General features: G+C 36.9%; 2 protein-coding genes and 1 non-coding gene across 4 annotated transcripts; 2 read left to right on the top strand and 1 right to left on the bottom strand.

Annotated features, from left to right (window-relative positions):
• Positions 1-3613: 3613 nt before the first annotated feature.
• cfap276 (cilia and flagella associated protein 276) lies at positions 3614-5462 on the bottom strand. The gene is made up of 5 exons (XM_060880940.1): positions 5110-5462; positions 4914-5027; positions 4728-4843; positions 4542-4645; positions 3614-4319 (listed from the first exon to the last, which is right to left on the bottom strand). Exons 1-5 carry the CDS (start codon positions 5179-5181, stop codon positions 4249-4251), a joined length of 477 nt encoding a protein of 158 aa, XP_060736923.1. The 5' UTR covers positions 5182-5462; the 3' UTR covers positions 3614-4248.
• LOC132854252 (small Cajal body-specific RNA 2) lies at positions 3716-4088 on the top strand. Its single transcript, XR_009649235.1, has one exon. It is a non-coding gene; the product is annotated as a small Cajal body-specific RNA 2 (non-coding RNA).
• A 339-nt stretch (positions 5463-5801) lies between the features above and the next one.
• Positions 5802-22887, top strand: elapor1 (endosome-lysosome associated apoptosis and autophagy regulator 1). Of its 2 annotated transcripts, none has more exons than XM_060880937.1 (22): positions 5802-7198; positions 10071-10191; positions 10830-11010; positions 12094-12241; positions 12659-12739; positions 12856-12961; positions 13323-13472; positions 13860-13948; positions 15064-15241; positions 15339-15467; positions 15851-15941; positions 16115-16220; positions 16500-16637; positions 17344-17607; positions 17781-17954; positions 18778-18928; positions 19018-19114; positions 19216-19317; positions 19567-19693; positions 21010-21188; positions 21998-22160; positions 22409-22887. In XM_060880937.1, exons 1-22 carry the CDS (start codon positions 7082-7084, stop codon positions 22475-22477), a joined length of 2961 nt encoding a protein of 986 aa, XP_060736920.1. In that variant the 5' UTR covers positions 5802-7081; the 3' UTR covers positions 22478-22887. The 2 variants fall into 2 exon arrangements, with proteins under 2 accessions (XP_060736920.1, XP_060736922.1); XM_060880939.1 differs by lacking the exon at positions 5802-7198 and adding an exon at positions 8334-9538.
• The last annotated feature ends 469 nt before the right edge of the window (positions 22888-23356 follow it).

The raw sequence follows: 23356 nt of genomic DNA, 5'->3' as shown, positions 1-23356 counted from the left end.
TTTGTTATATTTATGTCCGGGTGGCAGATGGTCAGCTATCTTTGCCTGGACCATTCCCTGAATTGAAAGATCACCTAATGAAACAGGGTTGATTTCCATGTGAAACGCAGCAGGGAGTCCACAGGGAGCTCTAGATCGATGGAGGCTTTAGAGCGTCTCCCACCTGTGAATGTACTGGCAGCTGAGCACAGTTTAGAAAAGTGACACAGGAAATCCAGTGTACAACTGTGTGATAGTGGGCAACGTGTGTCTTTAAGTGGAATGAAGCGAAATACAACATTTATCAGACTGTATATTTATAATCACACCTCCAGTGTCACCCAAATGAGGATGAGGTTCCTCTTTTGAGTCTGGTTCCTCTTAAGGTTTCTTCCTTTACCATTCAAGGTTGAGTTTTTCCTCACCACAAGTCACCTAAGTCACCTCAGAATTGCTCATTGGGGATAAATACAAACAAGTTTTAAACATATCTAATATTAATTTAGAATTTTTGTATTATATTAATCTTTATATTATTCTTTATAATAACCTTTTGTTTTAGGTTTATATTCTGGAAAATTGCTTTGAGACGATGTCAATGGTTAAAAGAGCTATACAAATAAATTTGATTTGAATTGAATTGAATTGAATTGGATTGGATTTGGTGTATTGTCAGATTCCTAGGATCCTAACTCTTCTCCAGGGCCTGGCTCATAGCCCTACAGTCTTAGATTAAAAGAAACCTTAATGAATGGTTAAAATTGATGAAAATATTTTACTTGGAACATTCTGTGAAATAGAAATACTCATTTGTGTCATTATGTTTGAAACAGATTTACATTTAATTGTGATTCTTAGTGCTGGGATTCGATTAATAAGTTTGCTGAAATTTGATTTGGAGAGATGCACAGAGATAATGTGATGTTTGAACATGTTTCTTGGTGTAAAAAAGAAAACAGAGAAAATTATGGTGTTTAACTTTACTTAATATTACAGCCACATGGATTGGTGTGCAATGGTTCTGTAATTACAATCAAGGCATGGCCAAAACGCATGTGGACACCTGACAACAAAGTTACAACTAAGTAGACACAAACCTTTCAAAATGTCATTGTATGCTATAACCTTAAGCTTAAACATGTTTCAGCATGACGATGCCACTGTGCATAAAGTGAGGTCCTTAAAAATATGATTTCCCAAAGCTGATGTGGAAGAATTTAAGTGGCCTAACACTAAACACCTTTGGGATGAACTGAAGCACTGACAATCACTGCACACCAGCACCCAGTGTCTTTTGCTCTTGTTGTTTAATGAATACAAATCCCCAAAGTCATGGTCCAAAATCTAGTGAAAGCCTTCCCAGAAGAATGGAGGCTGTTATAGTGGCAAAATGGGGAGTGGGGATGGTTTATTAGTCAGGTGTCCATTAATTAATACCTTAATTTTTTGTTTTCTGCACAGTAGGGTAATTTCTGGGAACCATATTTAATTCCTAGATTTACCTCTGTATGTGATGAGAGGAAGGAAGATACAAGTCTACTTGACAATAACAACACTTAAGAAAAACCCTGCATTTATAAGAAATACATTGTGTCCCATATTCTCCCATGCCCGTTTTCAACATTTAAATATTGATAAATTTGTGATAGTAAATTTGTAATACTAACAGATTGAAAATGTTGAGATAGACTATGTCTGCTTATAGCAAGACCATTTCAGCAGATTTTCTTAAAGAAACCCCTCAACTCAACACATGTAATTGTTTGTTTTGTTGTGCCTGATGCTGAAGCCAGGGAAACTGCTGATGGTTTTATCATGAACTGCAGTTGTTTGAAATCCCATTACACCACCCAAGATTAACATGGAATGTAATCCAGGATTAACAGTTGCAATCCCTGTCAACACTTAGGTGCAGTGATACAACAAACACAATAGATTACTGAACTTGATTCTGTTTGGCAAATATACTGTCTATCTTGAAGGGCCTTCACGTTTGTCAAATTTCAAGGCAGGGGGGGTCTGTTGAAAAACACATACACTGATCAGCCATAACACTAAAAAAACTGACAGATGACATTATTAACATTGATTATCTCTTTACAGTGGCATCTGTCAAGGGATGGGCTATATTAGGGAGCAAAAGTCTACCAAAAATGGTCTTAAGAAGGACAATTAGGGAACTGGAGACAGGGTCACATCTATCTCATCTGGTCTGATCCCACAGAAAATCTACTGTAGCACAAATTGTTTAAAGAAAATGGTGACTATGAGGAAAATGGTGTCAGAACACACAGAGCATCACAGCTTGCTGCATATGGGGTTGTGTAGCCGCAGATCGGTCAGATGGCTAGATGCATCTCTGTTGCTTACCTGTGGAAGAGATGGCACCAGGATGTACTATTGGAAGAAGGCAAGCTGGTGGAGGCAGTGTGACACTCTGGGCCATGCTCTAATGGTAAACCTTGGGCCCTGGCATTCATGTTAGTGTTACTTTGCACATACCACCAAGCTAAACATTGGTGGTACACACTGGTAGCGGCCCCCACCTTGCAACTCCCAGGATTAAAAGGATATGCTGCTAACACCTTGGTGCCAAATACCACAACACACTTTCAGAGGTCTTGTGGAGTCCATGCGTTGATGAGTCAGAGCAGTTTTGTTCTCACAGATAGGACCTACACAGTATTAGGCTTATGCATGTACATTAACTTTCATCTGTTCATTCAACAAATGTGTTAAATATTCATTCATCCATTCATTTTCTACCGCTTATCCGAACTACCTCAGGTCACGGGGAGCCTGTGCCTATCTCAGGCGTCATCGGGCATCAAGGCAGGATACACCCTGGGCGGAGTGCCAACCCATCGCAGGGCACACACACTCTCATTCACTCATGCAATCACACACTACGGACAATTTTCCAGAGCGACCTACCATGCATGTCTTTGGACCGGGGGAGGAAACCCCCGGAGGAAACCCCCAAGGCATGGGGAGAACATGCAAACTCCACACACACAAGGCGGAGGCGGGAATCGAACCCCCAACCCTGGAGGTGTGAGGTGAACGTGCTAACCACTAAGCCACCGTGCATGTATGACATATTTAAATAATTGCAATGATTTCCTTTTAACTTTCCTTTTTTCCTTTTTCCCTATTACCTTTCCCATTACAGTCATGAACAGGCATTTAGATAATAATGAATATCTAATTATTATATAATAAAAATGAACCCAAATATTTTATTTTCTTAAGTTTATTTTGTTTATTAATTTTCTATCACACATCTTGGGAATGAGGCAAATCGAGGGGTTGTATTTTCATTTTTATTGCTTTAACCGTGTGGCCGTGTTTCCACTCTGAAAAAAGACATTATTTTCTCTTCCTTTTAGGACCTTCAACAATAACATTTTTAGATTGCAGTGAAAAATCAAATTCTTTAGATTTGCATGTTGACAAAAAAAAATAAATCAAAATAAAACACTGAACTTATCATTAATGATCATTCAAGTGTTTTATTCATTATCAAAGCCAGTCAGCTGTATACTCACAAGATTTCAAAATATAAGAGTTATATGAATAACATTAGTCAAGATACAGAAAGCACATATAAGTCTGAACTACAATTTTCTGCATCATATCGTTGTTTATACCACACACCGGCCGCACGGAGGCGCTGTTCACTTTTTGTTTTACTAGTGCAACCGAGCGCTATAAAAGACCCCTGACCCGGAAGCGACCTCCAATGCGTGAGTGTTGCTGAGTGAGTGTGTTGTGCTTGAGTGTTTGTGTTGTGTGAATGTAGTTGTGTGTGCGCGCGTCTTTGTGTGTTTAATTAGGACTCTATTTAAAAACCTACACCATGATCTTATTTGATCTGATCCGTGTTGCTGCCCTGCTCGGATTCAGAGGTGATGAGAAGAGACTCGCTTTAGCCGCTATGGCGATGAGCGTCGCGGCTTTATAGCCGGATAGCAGCTTCAGGGCACCGCAATGGAGATTGTGGTTAGAAATGATGAATTGATCAGATATACTAGCGCTGGTGGGAGTCTGGAGGATTTCCTCCAATCTTTCCCGACTGGTCTATGAGTATAGAGGCGATTCTGATCTTCACCATAACTCTCACTAGGTGTGTTTAAGTGTTCCTTTAGTTAGCTAGAGTGTGTGTGTGTGTGTGTGTGTGTGTGTGGCTTTCAGTTCGAAATAAACGACTACCGAAAAAGTCATGTCATTTCTTTGGAGCTTGCAAGTGAAAAAAGTGGTACTTTGGTGTTAAATTGAGAAAAATCCGCCATCATGCTTCCTGGAGTAGCCTCTGTTTGTAGACGCGTTATGGTGAGACTCTGAAAGAACAAGGAGGAAAAACTAATCGAATAAGGTCAATTAAACCTGTAAGCATTTTTAACTGCTTCAATAAAAGATTTAACTTTAACTGGCCAATAGTCAATTCTAAGAAGACGTAATTGTAAAATATTTCTGATATGTAAGCTTGACTCCAAGATGGCGGCGCTGTTGAGGTTTAACTGTTTTTTTTTCGCACCCGTATTGAAGTTGAAACTACTCACCTATCGCCCCTTCGATGCTATGGACGGAATACCTCTGGGGGTTTATCCACACTCTTATTTTCATATTATAATCGTTACATTTTTGAGCATCGTCATCGTTACCCCTGAAAAGGAGAGAAATGCAACATTTCTGGTATTTCTTGTATTAAAGATGTGCATCGACTTGACCAGGCTTACGAACCCCACCTATTGTCTCTCAACAGCGACTCCTTCTGGAACAAAGTTTCGTTCTTGTTCAGAAGGAAATCCACATGGTTATTGTAGAAAGCGCTGAGATGGAAGTCCAGGCTGTCTTTTTGGGCCTTTAAGAAAAGTACAAGTTAAGACGCCTGTGTATAATGTGTGTTTAAACGTGCACTTAGCTCAGCTCACCTCTTTATGGTACAGGACACTTCTCCTCATGCTGGATAAAGTCTGGCTGTCGTTTAAGCGGCTCCACGGCTCTTCATTCTGAGCGATGTGTGTGGGGGTTTTAAATGGCGGCTTCTGTACGTTATATAAAAACAACACTTCAGTTTCACGGTATTACGGGCATTCAATGAAAGTAGGACGTCAACAAAACTGATACCTGGCATGGTTTACTTCCGGAAAAAGTCTGATCGTTGTCGTATTTAGGGAAAGGAAAAGGGTCTCGCGACATTGTTATGCTTTTCCTCTAAAGGCAGAAATAAACGGTTAGCATCCAACTTCAGGTTTGCGTCGTTGTCATGTCAACCGTTGCTACGAGATTTAGTCGTAAAAATAAAAAACTATTCTCAGCAGTGCCGCTTTGTGGTTAACTGCTTCAGTATAATTTTTTTTAAAGCATAACTTCTTTAAACCCAATGTAAAAAGACCTATTTCATTCCTGTCCAGCTGAGTAGAATCTTTCACAAACCCCCATCTCGGATTTTCAGCCACTGCGGTCAAGATAGAGGTTCAGTGAACAGGAGCTCTTCATTCAGAGAAACCTTGTTGATGGAACAGGTGAGAAAAGGATGACAAGGCTAGTTTGAGCTGATAGGAAGGCACCTAATCACTCTTTACAACCATGGTGAGCAGAAAAGTGTCTCAGAATACATTAAACCAAGGACCGCCCCACTATACAACAATCATATTATTGTAAACATTAGCACTTAAATATATAGTATATAGTACTATACTATATACTATACTATAAATATATAGTATAGTCAAGATAAATTTGGCTTAAAAATATACTTGCATTTTTTTTTACTTGGATAAATGTGAATGCTTCATGATCACTATCTTCACAATCTTCTCATGTTAGTTATCTAATTTTGCTATGTAAATTAGTTTCTATTCTCACGTAGCAAGTGAGACCAGTTGTCTCATGTATGAACTTGTGCTTTTTTGCATACCTATTGTAAAGTTCATGAGGGTTCTATGGTGATCCTGGGGCCCTAAGTGACTATATATTGCTCGTAGCAAGTAACAGCCTTGCAGACAGGCTACAACAATGTACGTTTCCACAAATATCAGCCGGGACCTGAAATCTGAGGCTACAGTAGACACAGGTTTATAAAATCCAATTAAGTTGAGAAGCTGAATATTGACAGGGCACTAGGGCATTTTCTGCTTATTCTGAAATGGTTTTAAACATACAAGTGCTTAATTGTGTTTGATAGCTTATTTATTTCTATGAACACAGTAGAGCTATTATCCAGGTTTCTGCAAAATGTATCCTAATTAGATGCTATTAGACTTCAACAAATGCAACAACACTACCTGTTCTTTCTGCTGGTCCTCCCCTGATCACGAGGCAGTATGATTCTTACCCCAGTAATCTTCTCTTAGCAATTTTTCCCATTCCCATGACCAATAGATCTCTAGATCTACTAGATCTCTACTAGGTAGTTGTAAAAATGATTGGTCAGATCACCAACAGCCCGACCCTGAATTTGGTACCAACAAACATGACTAGAACCCCCAGACACCACACAATGAATTCTAATGTTTGATGTGAAGCTGAAGATCTTCATGATTTCATGCATTGATCTGCTGCCACCTGATTAGCTTATTGGATAATTGCATTAATAAACAGGTTTGTGTTTCTATTTAAAGTGGTCGGTGAGTGTAACTTCAAATGTAGCCAATAACAATTTATAGTTTTATACTAAGAGAACAACTTTTTTGTGTGTAGTCTGTTGTTCCTCATAAAAAAGACTTTTCACAACTTGTTCAGTAGAAACTGTAAATAACACAAATATCCACACCAATAATAAATAAAAACCTGCCTTTTAATCTTTATCTGTGTTGAAACGGTTGCCTTAAAATCCCACATCCTTCCAGGCTTTTTAGATCTACACAAGAAGTCAGTGTTTGTGTGTTTTGGGGGTTTATATTGTGTAGTGATGTGATCACAGTGTCCAGCAGCAGCATGTCACAGCGCGAGACCCGGAGAACTAATAAAGCGCGTGCAGCAGCGCGAGACAAACTAACAGCTGTCACTCTGACAGGACGCTCTTTTTTCTTATTCAAGATTTTCTCTTCACGCACACAGTTTATTTCTATTTATTTCTATTTACGTTGTTGCAACGATGCTACTGAAACGTTTACAGTCTACAGTTATTTCACAGTACAGCTTGTCGAGACTATTTTTAACACTCCTTGTGTTAGAGGCGCTCGAGTCGATGGAGCTGCCCAGCTGTAAAGAGGTAAGATCACTTTATATAATGATTACAAGTCAAAAAGTGATGTTTCTTTTCACAACAGGCTTTTGAACTATTTCTATGAATGATTCTTAATCACAAACCTGGCACATATGTTAATGGAGCAGGAATTTAGCTCAGAAACCGAAGTATCGTGATATATTCTTTTAACCAAAGCATCATAACATCATATGTCTCCTTCCTCTGCTTTGTTTGAAATTATCTATTTTATATATATATATATATATATATATATATATATATATATATATATATATATATATATATATATACATACAGTATATAAATATATGCATGTATATATTAGTTAAATACATTTATATGCTACCATTTTTTTTGCCTAGAGAAGCAAAATTTTTCTAAATTGATCGGATTCTCCTCTATTCACTTACTAACTGTATTTGTATACTATTATAACTGTCGCAGATGGCTCAGACAGGTGTCCACCTTTGTGTGTGTTCCAAAAAAAGGTATTTTTGTCGTGATGGTGCACCATGTAACCCATGAAAGTGCAAAAGCATGTCTTATTTACAGTCTTATCCATGTAGATGTTTTCTGTGGGGAAAAAAAAGCCTTGGTCTTTAAATGATACTACATAATGTCACACCTGTGCTGTGCATCTTATTCAACTATTGTTTTGGCACGAATGATCCTATTCTGATACAGTTTGTATATATGTATGTCTGGCCTTTTGGAACAGCTGCAGCTGTACTGGATATTCAGCACACCGTTTTCTTGTTTCCTAATTACATCCATAATTAATAGGTCATTTTTTTAGCAGAAGTCATGCATATGGACAGAAAAGGACATTAGGAGTTGTTGGTTGAGAGCTAAGCACTCTGTCCTTACTTTTATGCTGCTACCCTGTTAGATTAATATCTTTTGGGCTTTAATGAAAATACACAAAATAACTTTTTCTAACTACAAAGAATTTTTAATATCTTGAAGAGACACGTCCTGTATGTCCAGGGTATTCATACAGGCCTGTTACATAGACTCAGCTACAAGGTTGTTCATGAAAACCTCTATAAAAATAGTTTATAAACTGTATATTGTCTAGAATTGAACTGAGTTACTTTCTCTCTGTTTATAATCTAAACTCTAAACTTTAGATGATATAATATATAAACAATGAGACCACACGGGAATTGGATCATATTGGTAATTTTTCGTACCTTACACGTTTATTTGTTGCAGTTATTCTACGGGTGTTTACTTAGACTCAGTGAGTTGATCAAATGATTGCAAGCTTAGCGATGCAAAGAGAGAGTGAATATCATAAAAGCTGGGAAGGATTATAAGGAATAATTTGTGGAATAAATGTTCAAGTTATGTAACAGAAGAAAAATTTAGTAGTTATGTTTTGATCAATTTTGAATCCACCTCAGCATTCAGTGTGGTCGGGTCATCTCTCAGATAGATGCATAGATGACACTCGGAAACCACACAAAAAAACAAACAAACACAAAAGTCATTTCATGTTTGCATTAAATGTAAGCAGCCAAAACTGAGTTAATCTAAGTTAACTCAGAGGTGAATAAGTGTAGTGTGGAATCTGTCAGCCTGAAGATCATATCAGTAGATGATAAGAATACAGGTTTTATTGAAACCTGTGTGAAATTGACATCTGGTGATAGAGAAACAGTTACCTCATGGATTGATGTCATTTTCTGTAAGTCCTGTTTCAACCAAGCATTGTATCTTTATTATATTTAACTGGCCCTGGTGATGAGAATAGCACAGTTCAGTTCACTGCATTTATATAATGTTATTCACTCTGTACCCTCACGAAGGTTAAAAGACCTTGCATTTGGCCCAGGAGAGAAGACAATGTAGGCAGAGACGCCATAGAAACATGGGTCACTCTGTCCTGTTGCCTTGGATTTATTATAATAATATGAATACCAGGATTAGTGTTAGCGAGGACACTGCTGTTAAGCCTTACTGATATAATTAAAATACTTATTTTTGTCTTTATATTCTTTAACTTTTCTCTTTGATATTGGATGCATAGAGTGTTTTATCTTCTGTCTCATCATGAACAGAGTTAATGTAGCTTTACTAATAGAAACAGTTTCCAGGAAGAACCTTTTTTTCCCCTGTGCCCTTCTATCTTGTTAACTATTAATCTAGTTCTGCCTCAGATAGGGTATTTGAGTGTACTTTAAATTCTTGTGGTTTAATCTTACTCCAGGTGGCATTCTGTCAGGTTTAGATAGGTGCATGTTGATTAGTTGGCCTACTGTTTCTTAAATCCATGTGTAAACGTTGAGGAGCTGGCAGCATACAACACTTAATAAACCACTAAACGTAAGGAGATAAAACGTAAGGAGATTTCTTTAGTTTTTAAGTAACTGGTTAATAGTGTTTGTAAATATTTGTATTTACATGGAATACAATAGCGTTAGCTTGTTTAAGAATCTGCTTTATCGTTGTTTCCCAAACCATCTTGGTAAGTAAATAATTCCTGTTAAGCAGCCTTAAGGGGACTGGGAATTAAACATCCTAGTTGAAAGGTGGTTGTCAAAGGGTGTGGCGGATCCCTGTGTAAATATTGATCTGACCTTGTATTTAAATAGGGGGTTGAATAATTGTTTAGATGAAAGTGTATATATTAGTGCCACTAGTTTTTCTAGTTTATTAGTTATCGACTGTTTATCAACTATAGAATTTAACAGCAAGAAATAAATGTAACCAAAGAAAATAATGACACCTGTATGTTTACCTCACTTGATCTACAGGATAAATTTGTGTCATTACAAATACTGCCTTATTGTAACACACTAATTGCTTCTTTTTCTAAGCTCGCTTTATCTTTGAATGTAATGAATCATGTATATTTGTGTTGTTATCTTAGTCAGATTACCACTTTGAGTACACAGACTGTGATGTTCTGGGATCCAGATGGAGAGTGGCGATACCCAACAAGCCTGAAACATGCACAGGCCTCCCTGACCCAGTTAAAGGAACACACTGCAGTGAGTAACAAGGCTTTACAGTACTTTGTTCCAGCATTCATGAGCCAGATGATCATGTTTACAATTCAATCTGTAGAAGCCTGAAAGTTTCAGTATTAGGATACCAAGTAAATCTTTTAGGAAGCTATAAATGGTCAGTTTGTTGTAAGCATGCTCCATGTTGCTCATCAAAGCAAAAAAACATGCTTTTTTACAGGTTACATACAGACCCTTAGAGGTACGTTAGTTGTCCCTCAACATAAACTGTTAAAGGTAGAACTTTAAAACAGAGTGGTTTCTGGTCACAAAGGTACCTGAGTAGAATTAAAGACCCAAACTATTCTTAAAACCCTTAATGATTTCTTTTTAAGAATATGAAACTAAAAATCCTAAGAAAGACAAACGGATTAGATCATTTTCTTCTTAGCTTGTTTAGCTTCCATTTGAGGTGTCACTTGTCTGATTCATAAGGCTAGCATATTGACTGCAACCTGAAAACATGAGTCTGACACGAGACGGTGTCATATCTGTGCTGTGCTTCCTATTAAATACAATGCCATAAAATGAACTTTATATGAACATTATAAAAACTAAAGATCAGCTATAAAAGACCAAATATTGATATCCTAATGAGAACTATACTAACTCCTGGTTGACAGCATTTTCCTGTAAGGAAGGTGAATACCTAGACATGAAGACACAGGAGTGTCAGAAGTGTGCAGCAGGGACCTACTCCCTGGGTACAGGAGTGGCCTTCGAAACATGGGACAGCTTACCTGCTGGTTTTATCAGCCACGGCATTAACATGGATATAGGAAACATCAACACAAACTGCACCAAGTGAGTAGCTGTAATGAGGGTTTTGTCAAATTGTGGGCTAATAATTACTTTGCCCCCCTGAATCCTTATTGTATAATATGATTGTTTTCTGTTGTACTGTATGTGGGTCTATGTGTGATTAGGAATATAGATGTGTGTGAATCTTTCATATTTGTTTTTATATTTTGAGACATATGTCAACAAACATGGATTATAACACTATATAAATTACCAGAAAATGGAAAAATAAGAAAGCTCATAGAGCTCAACTCAGCTCCTATCATTACATCCACACATCACAGCAAATAAGTAGGGAATAAAAACAGTGGTATAGGAAAATAATCCACAATGAGGTGATGTAATACCGTTACCCACTGAAGTGGATTATTTGACATCATTTAACATTATTTGACAATATTCTAACGATTGTAATTTTATTTATTAATGAACCATACATTGGGATTTTTCAACCGTTTACAGTTACATTTAATGGGGCTTAAATCAGTGTGACAAGGTAGTTCCTGTTAGTGATTACATAATAAACAATTATTCCTTCAGCCTTTTCTTTCTTGAGTTTAAAAAGACAAAAAATACTCAGCTTGTTACATTACCAAGGATATGGAAAGTGTAAAACCGTCTGTTCTGAAGACTCCAGTGGTGGATATTTTACTAACCTTTACAAAGCACGGACATCTGAGACTCCTTCCATTAACATTAAATAAACATCTTACAGTAAGCATCAATTACAATTAATTTGTTATATCAAGTGTCCAACATACACACCCTTATGGGTTTTTCCTGTGGAAATGACAACTTAATAAACCAGGGGCTTAAATCTAATCCTCTCATTTGAATTTACAGGCAAAACTGGGACTCTAAACTACTTTACAGTCATGCTGTGTTATAAATTATATATATATATATATATATATATATATATATATATATATATATATATATATATATATATATATATATATACATATTAGTTTGTTTTACATTAAATTAATGTAATGTTAAAACAGAAATCATTTTAATAATACATGTCCATGTTCTTTTGTTGTTTGTGTATGTGTGTGTTTGTGTGTATTTGATGGGGTCTAGCTCAACTTGGACTCCTGAGGGGGACTTCATATCCTCTAACACAGATGAATGCAGCTCCACACTGTCGTACACTGTGAATTTAAAACAGCCTGGCTCAGTCACTTTCGAGTACTTCTATCCTGATAACAGCATTTTCTTTGAATTCTACGTGAGTATTATAATGTCAAATGTAGGTGGCTGTTATCAGCTGCATTGCATTCTAGACCTTTACGGCCAGCTTTCTCCAGTACTTTGACAGCGGATTTCTCATTAATATGATATTAAACATCGTTGAAACCTTTTTGAGTTTTTAAGACCACAGACAACAGTGAATACTGGCCCTTAGCTAACAAAACCCTCTTGTGATGCCAACACAGCAGACTGCTACTAAATACATTAAATTACATAAAATAAATTAAATTAGCACCAAAATGTGATTAAGGTTAGAGTCTTTCTCTCAACGGACTGAAGAATTGTTGCGTAAGAAATTATGTGGCCAAAAGTATGTAGACACCTGACCATTACAGCCAAATGTGGTTCTAGAAATGTTTTTTCTTATCCATGTCCTTTGTGTGTGTGTTGTCAGGTTCAGAATGATCAGTGTCAGTCTACAGATTCTCAGAGTCGCTGGATGAAGGTTTCTGAGAATGACTGGGAATCTCACTATGTAAGTGTTTTTACAGGCATTTTTGCCTGTTTGTGTTGGTGTGTTTGGCGCATACCATATGAGCAGTGAATGTTTTAGAATTCTTTCATTGATTTTGTTCTGTGTTCCCTAACCAGGTGCAACTGAGTAGAGGGAATAATGTTCTCTACTGGAGAACCACTGGGTTCTCTCTTTATGGTAGTGCTGTAAAACCAGTTCTGCTGAAGAAAATTGCTATCTCAGGTTTGTGTTCAATCCATCATCATCATCATCATTACAATCACCCTCTCCCAAAAAGTGTCAAATTTGCCACCGATGAATAACAAGGAAATAATGTTTCATCATAATATATTTTTTATTAAAATAAAGAAGTACTGGTGCATCAACTTACACATACCGACTCAATATGTTTAATGCGTAAACATTTAACACAGAAGATGACAAGAACTTCCTAAATACATCACTTTTATAACTGGCTTTTTTTTTAATCATTATCCATTTGTGTCATTAATTGACCTTTAACATTCACTTACTTTTTGCCCTCTTCATTTTTTCTTAAAAAAAAGTGACTAGATCTTTCCAATACTTGGTCTACTCTCCACAGGGGTTGCGTACACATCTGAATGCTTCCACTGTAAGCCTGGCACTTACAGTGCTGAACCTGGGGCTGCTCACTGCACCCCGTGTCCAGTCAACACCTACTCCAATAAGGGAGCTACTGCATGCCAGCAGTGTGAAGAAGGGAAATATTCAGGTATGTGGTTTCTTGTGTGTTTAACATAGTCGTATACAAGTGATATTCCCATTACTAAACAGTGTTAGTCTGGAATGCAAATGCTTTTGTTACTATACTTTGTGAGATTAGCTTGTGGAGAAATAGTTGAAAATTTTATTTTAGTGTTATTATATAACTATGATAAAGATGAACCATGTGCATGTACTCACCCCTGTGTAATGGGTATGAAAATGAGTTGCATGCTGTATCAAAGTAGCTGTAGGACATACCTATGTGGCTGCTGTTTGTGCTATCAGTAGAGCTGTGTGTGTGTGTGTGTGTGTGTGTGTGTGTGTGTGTGTGTGTGTGTGTGTGTGTGTGTGTGTGTGTGTGCGCGCGCGCATTGGTTCTTTAATATGTGTCTAGGGATCGGGTCAGGAACATGTGAGCGGAGGCCACCCTGCACATCCAGCGACTACTTTTACACTCACACTCCTTGTGATTCTAAAGGACAGGTATTATTGAAAGCCATAATCATGAGAAATTCTTCCTATAACAAATAATGCATTCAGGTATTTCCTACTAGTCTCTACATGGCTAATAAAAAAGAAACATTCTGTAAAAAGTCCCAAATTTTCCATTACCATGTTTTTTTAATAATAAAAAAGAAAAGAATAATAAAAAGGAAAATTGCATCCTGCAAGTAAACACCACAAGCCAAACCTTGAGGCAAAATCTGCTGTAAAAAGAGTACATTGAAGCAAAAGATAAAAGTTTGCTCTGACACCAATGACTGAGGCAGTGAAAAGATATGTCAAAAAGAATGGACACAGACACCCAATCACTGCAACAAAATGACAGCTTTGAAATTCAAGTAAAATGATATCAAATAAATTCACATTTATATTCTATTTTCTTTATTTATTAAATAAACCAAATATAAGATTATTAAGCCTATTTCCATAAATATTTTATTATTCCGAAGCTTTAAATTTTCTTATTCTATTAGCAGATGATTTTGCTTCTTTCTGGAAATGGGTGCTTAAAATGAGCAAAATTATCTGCCAATACAACAAGACAATATCAAGATATTAGCAAATCTATCAGTAGGTTTAATAATCTTAGATTCTGTGTTTCGTAACCGTCTAAATAGGAATACTAGATCATTTTGATCAATTTGTTAAGATATAATTTATTGCAGTAAAAAATTTGGATGCTGTTAAAGTTTTATTTATATATTTATAACTACCATACATTATATGTCTTAGTATAAAATACACATCTTTATTTTGTTCTGAGGGGATTCAAATCCTTATACTCATCTGTATTATCAAAATCCACTGGGGCAGTGGTGGCGTGAGTGGTTAAGGCTCTGGGTTGTCGATCGGAGGCTCGAGGTTCAAGCACCAGCACGGCCAAGCTGCCACTGTTGGGCCCTTAAGCCCTTAAACCCTCTCTGCTCCAGGGGTGTTTTATTATGACTGACTCCTATAATGACCCCTGGAATAACCTATAATGTTGGGATGTAAGAAATAATTTCACTGTGCTGTAATGTATATGTGACTTCTACAAGACAGATAGACAGTATGTAGTCTGGTTCCATTTTGTTTTTTCATTTGTCTCTTTATAGACGCAGCTGATGTATAAATGGATTGAGCCAAAGATCTGCAATGAGAACACAGAGGGGGCAGTGACTCTTCCAGCCTCAGGGGAAATGCAGACCTGTCCTCCATGTAATCCTGGATTCTTCAGTAACAATTCTTCAGCTTGCCAACCCTGTCCACCTGGCTTCTACTCCAATGGATCAGGTGTGATACACAAACTGTTCACCACACAGCTCAACTAACAAATTAAAATTTAAAGTGAAGATTAAACAGATTAAAATGATCTGTGTTTTGTATACAGCATGTTCCGAGTGTCTGGTTGGAACGGAGCCAGTAATGGGTTTTGAGTATAAGTGGTGGAACAGGATGCCCAGCAACATGAATAGTTCAGTCTACAGACGAGAGTATAGTGGCACTCAGAGGAGCACAGGTAAACAAAGCCTTATGGTGCACGTCTGGACCAAGCACATGTTTTCTTCAATCCATTGACCCTCACTGCCTGTGAAGTAGACACTATAAAGACCTATTAGCAAAGCCTTGTAGTTGAAGTCAGGCAGAGATTAAACTGTGAAGGGAGAAAAGAGCCATTTATTCACAATAAGATGGATTTAAGATGATGTAGAACATTGACACATTTAGTTGTCATGAAGTTAATTCAGCTCACTATTCGTAGACTAATTACTAATTCAGCACAATTTAATTCAAACGATAAATGGTTATGTAAGCAATCCCAGTTCGGGGATACAGAGATTTGTCTTCTATATTTTACCAGATGCTCAATTGTGTAATTAAAACTGCAGTTTTTTGCAACAGGGTGGGAAGTAGCTGGCGAGTATGTTTACACCACACCTGGGGATTTAGACTCAGACTACATGATGCTTACAATCACAGTACCTGGTTACAGGTAAGAAATGGCAGATTTATACACCCACTTAATATTCCTCATGCATAACATTAACACAGAAGATCTATGGAAATTACATTAAGTTAATGCTACAATTGCTTATGTTTGATGTTTTCTTCTTTGAAGGTGAAAGTTTCTTATCTTCATATTGTTCATATCTCTATCATGCTCAGCTTGCCCTACTCCTTGGATAAAGTTAATGAGAGGCCAGAACTTTCCAGAATCACATTTGTCTTTGAGACTAAATGCACAGCTGATTGCGCACTTTACTTCATGACAGTAAGCATCTAAGCAATTCATTTATACAAAGTAATGCAAGGTAATTATAAGCATTCTGACTGTAAAAATTGCATAAAGCAGTTTGTGTTACTTACTTATCTACTTATATATTTGTATAACTGGCACTTGACCGACTTACTTTGAAAGTCACTAACTGTTGCACCTTTGTAATCACTTTATACTTGAGAACTGCAAATAGAAATGTGCAGGTCTCATGTTCTTGAAATATATATATATATATCATATATGTCATATATTGTGTGTGTGTGTGTGTCACAGGGCTTGAATGAAAGGAACAATCGTGTTGTGGAGACCTGGAGAGGCACCACTGGGAAGCAGTCCTACTCTTACCTAATTAAGAGCAATCTGACTGTGAGCTTTACTTGGGGCTTTCAGCGCACTGATGCCTACAGTATGGTGAGAACCGTAGAAGAGCTTCCACATTATTTCTCTATTAAAACATGTGTCTTTACATATATATCTAATGTTATTTATGTCATAAAAGCTATTTCTAGATAGCTTGACATGCAGGCAAGTTTATCATATTTCTATAGTAGCAGTTATATTTTCTATTATACTACAGCATTATATTTATGTTTATTATTTTGTTCTGGAGTGTCCATGAGACAAACTAGCTCTTGTTATAAAGTATAGCAGGTATAAGCAGTCTTACCTTTACATAACACTTTGTTTAAACTAAACAGATGTTAGTTCACAGAGAAAACTCAAAGCCTTATCTGAAAACTTGCTGACTTCTACACAGAACTGACTACTGAGGCTCTTTCAGTAAATTAACTTGTCTTTCTCATCATGTACTTGTGTATGGGCTGCTACTACAGATTGCAGATTTTGGAACAAGAGCATATAAATAATAACATACAATGAATATTGCATTATATATATATATAATACAAACTGATTCAAGCTTACACATGCCGAGCTTTTATAGAAATTTCATTAAAATCTTCTACCATTTAGATTCATGAATTCAACAGCACTGCGTCATTAAGTGTTTTAATGCTGAAGTTCACATAGCGTTAACGTTAACTAACAGTGGCGTCTGGGGGACCTTTATGAAAAATATTAACGTTTTATAATAAATATTTATCTCCTTTGTTTGCAGGAGAGGCAGCACAGCTCAGACTTTGCTAAGATCTACTCTATTCACATTACAAATGTGATCGGAGGCGTGGCCTCTCATTGTCGACAGTGTGCACTAGATTCCTCTCATTCAGACTCAGCCTGCGTCTCCTGTCCTCCTGGACACTACATGCTAAATGACACTGGAGTTTGCAGAAGTTGTCCACCAAACACCTTCATAAGGCCTGAGCAGCCTCTGGGAGAGGAAGCCTGCATTCCATGCGGACCTAATACTAAGAGCAACCGAGTAAGCACTGCAAAAACGTTTTCTATCACTTCATTTACTGCAACACTATATACTATATTTTGTCAAAACAACAAACATAAAATGCATAACACATTGTTGATATGTCTGTTTTACTACATTTATCAAACACAGTATTCATGAAAGAATTCTAAATATATATATCCTTTTTTCAGGCCCACTCGGCCTGCGTGAGTGACTGCACACTGAATATGCAGCATAAAGGAGAAACTCTGCAGTATGATTTCTCTCCCCTGGCGAGTGTCACTCAATTTCAGAGCAGTCCTCGCTTCACCAATAAAGGCCTTCGCTATGTGCATCAGTTTAGTGTGGGGCTGTGTGGCACAGAGGTAATTTCAGTAGTTTAGATGAGCTGTAACTCGCTGTGATAAGTTGATATTGAAGATTTAAGCTGTAACATGCTACAAATTTAGCATGTATGAATGTACATTATATATCCAAATCATATCATTTAAAAATAGTTTTTGATTTTTGTGTATGGTTTTTAATGTTCAAACCTGGCTTAGGACCATTTTTAAACTTGTACCTTTATTAAAAGTGTCAGGATTAAGATACAATTTGGAAACACCTCTGCATAATCTTTCATTCCTTATAGCTAGTTGGCTAGTTAACTGCTAGTAAAATATTTACCACAGAAATGACTAATGCTACTTTCACACATAATGCAACTTGCAATGACAAAATGACCAGAAACTTTTTTTATTTGTTTTCATTGAAAATTTGTGACTTTGTGACTGGCAACCTGAGCGACTGTTGGAGACTATATATGGGCATGTCCAGTAGTGACCTGACGTTGAGAAAAGTTTAACTTGTAAATGTAAATATGGCGCGATTGGTGCAGCGACTACCAATGGGAATGAAGACAGTGAAGCACATACATGGTCCTTGGTACAGAGCACACACTGCTTCTCCTTCATTTTGCATGATGTGAAGCATATACTGGGTACACTCGTGAATTTCATATACAAATGCTCTACCTCCAGAATATCTAATTTTAGCAGCAAGAAAACATATTTTTTATTAAGTACTATGATTGTTTAAAAATGGACAAATGTAACCTTTGCAAATGTGACAAAAAAAACACATTATACAATCAGAAACAGCCATCCAAGACAAAGTGACCATTTTTAACCACCAGCTATGTACTCTTAGGACCGTGCTCTGGCTTCCTGTGTTGATAATGTAACAGAGACCAGGAAGGAGGTGAATGGTTATATTTGCCAGTCAATCATAGTGCCTACAGATGTCAGAGGGCAAAGTGTGGTGTCATCACAACCCTTTATTATCGGCAGCACATTGATTGGTGAGTCATAAATAAGCTTATGGTGCAGCAACCAAACAATAAAGGCTGTTCCACTTTAGATAGAAACCTGCTGTTTTTATTTTCTACAGGGATAACCACTGACTCCACACTTGATGACATCTCATCTTCTGAGAGTATATTCCCTGCACATACATCTGATCTACCTGATGTCATATTTTACTACCGGTAAGATCAGAGACTAATTGAAAATAAGCAGAATTTAAAGTTAATGAAGACACAGAAGAATTGTTATTAATCTTGTGCCTGTCATAATTTTGCATTTTTAGGTCAAGTGAAACGACGCAGGCATGTAAAAATGGCAGATCAACCTCCATCAGGCTCAGATGTGATCCCACAGTAACGGCAGTGGATCAGATTTCTTTACCAAGGTACACTGCAGAGTTCTGAAATGAAGGCAGCAAGAGTCAACAGATTAACTGCCACAAGCACAGGAACTAAAGAAAATGCAAACACATTGTGTACTCCACAAACTCCTGTACTCCACAAATTTAGGAAAATTGCTGCTGATTCATCTAAAGTTTTGGTGCATAGCAACACCTTCTGGTCAAAGAAGGAAATGTGAGTCTACTATTTCTTAGGTCTACTTCTTATTTTATTTCATCTTCCTTTTTATGCAGTAACTGTACAGAGGGAACATGTGATGGCTGTTACTTCCATTTCCTGTGGCGTTCTCAATATGCCTGTCCTCTCTGTTCTGAGAGAAACTATAAAGAGATAGTCAGTGCCTGTATCAATGGAATTCAGGTAAGTTTACTTACTAAAATCATACTGAATAAGACATTAGCAATAAACATTGACCCCTAATGTCATGACACTTAAGGTGCAGGAACTTCCTAAAGACTGTGACATATTGTGACCTTAGTTTTATAAGGTCTTTGGACATAATCTAGTTGTAATTTACATTTACAGCTCAACAAGGCCTTTCATTTAAAGTTACTTCAAATATACTTTGACAATTACATATGAACTCTAATTGAATACAGAATCTAAAATCAAACCCTTTTTGATCAAATCTGAAAATTTCTTTTTATGTAATCACTTTATCTCATTAAATATTTAATACATGATAATAAACTCAGCAGGAAAAGGGATTTTGAGCCTATTAAGATGACATTAAAATCATATATGCTTTTTCATCTGAATTCATGGAAAAGTTTAACATTGTGTAATTTGCTTTAAGCACATTGAATGTATCTAGCTAATGCCTGCATATTTAATGCTAATGTTATGTGATGTTAGCTGCAATATTAGCTGTGCTGGAGACTTTTTAATATTCAAGAACATTTATACATTGCAAAAGCAGCAATTATAGTACACAATTATAATGACTCACATGGAGAACATCTAGAGCGAAGTTCCAGTCTCCAGACTTAAAGTCTGTTCTTTTATGTCTGGGTGCAAGTAGAATGTGGATAAATAGAATGTGGAATGAGAAGCTGCCTATTGTGTTATGAATCTTGGGTTCGTCCTGCATGATGATATAAAACCGAGTTTACCCGAGAGTAATACACAGAACCTTACATTCATTTTCAGTGTCAGATATTGAGGTCATGATATTGTCAGGGTAAGCACAGTTATGTACACAACAATGATGAAGAGTATTTAGATGTTATGATTTAGATCGAACCCTTATTAAATAAGTTTAGACTTTGCCACTCACACTAATAGATAGTTGTTTGTTTTATAGTTTAAAACATGTAGTTTTAATATAGTTGCACAAACTTTGGGTTATATGACAGAATGTTTAAATTTGAGTTTGGATTTTATGTAAGAAACACAGGTCCCTTTTAATCAGAAAGTAGAGAAATCTCTAATGGTTCTAATACATAAATATGATTATACTGTACATATTAGCCTAATGTGCTTAAGGTTTCAATAGCTAGAAGATACTATTCAAACAAATGAATACTAATTAATGAATTATAAGTGGGTCCTTGGATTTTTACAGTAAATTTTGAGAGCCATGCTCTAAAGCTTTCTGTGTGTGTGTGTGTGTGTGTGTGTGTGTGTGTGTGTGTGTGTGTGTGTGTGTGTGTGTGTGTGTGTGTGTGTGTTCTCAGAGGACTACCTATGTGTGGCAGCAGCCTCGGAAATGTACAGATGGAGTACCTCTGCCAGATCCACAAATCAGTGCTTGTGTCACTTTGGAATTCTGGTTCAAATTTGGTGTTTCTGTTGGATTGGTGGCAGCGATACTACTCATCACCATCAGCTGCTACTTCTGGAAACGGACACGGAAGTGAGTGCTAACATCAGAGCATGTTTTAATCTTCTATAGTTTTTTCTCATATTGTATCTATTTTCTTCACACCATAGGTCTGTGTTATAGCTCTGGAATGGCTGCAAAAATGCTAACCCGTTCGTCAAGCAAGAGTTTGCTTAGTGCTACACTCTTTAGCCAAAAGTGTGTGGACACTTTACATTCACACCAATATGTGTGCCTTTCCCAAACATATGCCCCAAAGTTGGAAGCACACACTAGTTTAAAAAATAATTCTCTTAAGTAAAACTAACGGCATAGTTTAAGAACTCAACTGGTCTGCACAAAGCCGGGACCTCACTGAACAGCTTTGTGATTAATTGGAACTCTGATTGCTCACCAGGTTTCCTTGTCTAACATTAGAGACATTTAATGCTGTTGAGGCTGAACAAATCCCATAGTCACACTTCAGGATCTAGTGGAAAGCCATTCAAAAGGAATGGATGTTATTATTACAGCAAAGGTGGCAAATTCCTTGTTAATGGCAATGGTTTTGGATGGTTTGGAATTGGCATGTGACAATCAGGTGTCGACAATGTTTTGGCCATATAGTGTACCATATAGTGTACCTAGTGTAGTCTATATGGTTCTTAGGCTCAAACTTGTATATTAGCAAAAAATGCACTAAAAGGCAATAAAACAATAAAAAAAAAAACAAGGCAAAATTGTTCAAAACTCTAAGCATGCAAACAATTTAGATCAATTTAATTCACATAAGACAAGGTACATATAGCCCTAATGTAAATGTGGTGTGACAATGCATCTAAATACAAATATCCACTCAACAGACTGGAGTATAAGTACTCAAAGCTGATGAATGTCGAGTCAAAAGAGTGTGACCTTCCTGCTGCTGACAGTTGTGCTATTATGGAGGGAGAGGATGCAGAGGATGATCTCATCTACCTCACCAAAAAATCCTTTTTCACCAAAATTAAATCCTTCTCGAGAGAGGTAAACTGATCTTTTTCAACCATTGTGGAGCAGACTGAATAATACATGTTTGATGTTTGAGAGAAATTTGCTTTGAATAAGTAAGTTTTAATTAAGGTTGAAGACAGAACAATGATTATACTCATTTTCCCAAATAACAATTAGCAAATGGAAACAATGTATGGAAAAGCTCTAAGTTTAAAAATGTTCAAGTAGTATAATGAATATTATAGTTTTAGAGTAATTTAGACGACCTTGTTCCTTTGCAGAGAACATCTGATGGCTTTGACTCTGTCCCTCTGAAGTCATCCTCGGGCATGGAGATTGAGATGACCTAGACCTATAAGCCAGCAATGGCAAAGTTGACAAGTTGGAACCGCTCTATGGAATTCTCAGACTCTCAAAGTCTCTGAGTCTCGTGATGTCCTCCTAGTGAAAATAAGAAAGGACCACCAGCAGTTCGGAGAGATCCATATTTTACCAGGACCATTCTACCACTATTTTGATTTGTGATTTGTGCCTCAGTATAAATAAAGCATAGAAGAGTTCTGTAAATCTTTGACTACAGACAGACTTTTCGGGGAAAAACTATTTGTCCAGTAGTGCAGTTTACATCATGCGATATGATAACTTTAGGATAAACATCACTGTCCACCCTAATATCTCCTGCTTTTAATGTGAAGACATTTGTCCTGTCTTTATTGTTGTCTGTAAAGAATGTGGGTTATATTAAAGATATTTGCTCCAATTATGACTTTTATGAACATTTATTATAAAGGTTTTGAAAAGAGTGGACACACTCATACAAGTGCTCTTGAATTGGTGTGAAATCACAAACCATTGTTATGAGCAAATGGGCATCCCTCCTTCATCTATGAATAGAAAAGAAAAGTACCGCTAATGGCTGTATTATTGATTGGTAGACTCATTTCAATCCAGCAGCAACAGCGAAGAACTAGAAAAATCACAGCAATTCTTCACCTGTTGCACAGTGTAGTGAGGGGCTGAGAAATTAGCAGCACAACAATTATAACATAGTTAGTCATTTTAGATGCATGGATAATAAGTGTAATTACAAGAGTTAGTGGGATGTAGTAGCTTAGTGGTTAAGTTAAGGTGAAGTGGTTGTCAGTTTCAATCCCAGGTCCACCAAGCTGTCAGTGCTGGGCCTTTAAGAAATAAGATCAAATGTTTTAATAAATACATTTGCCAAATGG

The sequence above is a fragment of the Tachysurus vachellii genome, chromosome 11, assembly GCF_030014155.1.
Source record: "Tachysurus vachellii isolate PV-2020 chromosome 11, HZAU_Pvac_v1, whole genome shotgun sequence".
Lineage (NCBI taxonomy): Eukaryota > Metazoa > Chordata > Actinopteri > Siluriformes > Bagridae > Tachysurus > Tachysurus vachellii.
The sequence above is the reverse complement of the archived record's forward strand: the minus strand, read 5'-3'. Positions and strand labels throughout refer to the sequence as shown.

Bases quoted from the DNA above. Each gene is read 5' to 3' on its own strand.
- cfap276 (XM_060880940.1), bottom strand. From the start codon at position 5,181: ATGTCGCGAGACCCTTTTCCTTTCCCTAAATACGACAACGATCAGACT. The intron at 5,028-5,109 runs GTATCAGTTTTG...TATAACGTACAG, and splicing joins CCGGAAGTAAACCATGCCAG to AAGCCGCCATTTAAAACCCC. The intron at 4,320-4,541 runs GTGAGTAGTTTC...TTGTTCTTTCAG, and splicing joins TAGCATCGAAGGGGCGATAG to AGTCTCACCATAACGCGTCT.
- elapor1 (XM_060880937.1), top strand. From the start codon at position 7,082: ATGCTACTGAAACGTTTACAGTCTACAGTTATTTCACAGTACAGCTTG. The intron at 16,221-16,499 runs GTAAGCATCTAA...TGTGTGTCACAG, and splicing joins GCGCACTTTACTTCATGACA to GGCTTGAATGAAAGGAACAA. The intron at 21,189-21,997 runs GTGAGTGCTAAC...TCCACTCAACAG, and splicing joins TTCTGGAAACGGACACGGAA to ACTGGAGTATAAGTACTCAA.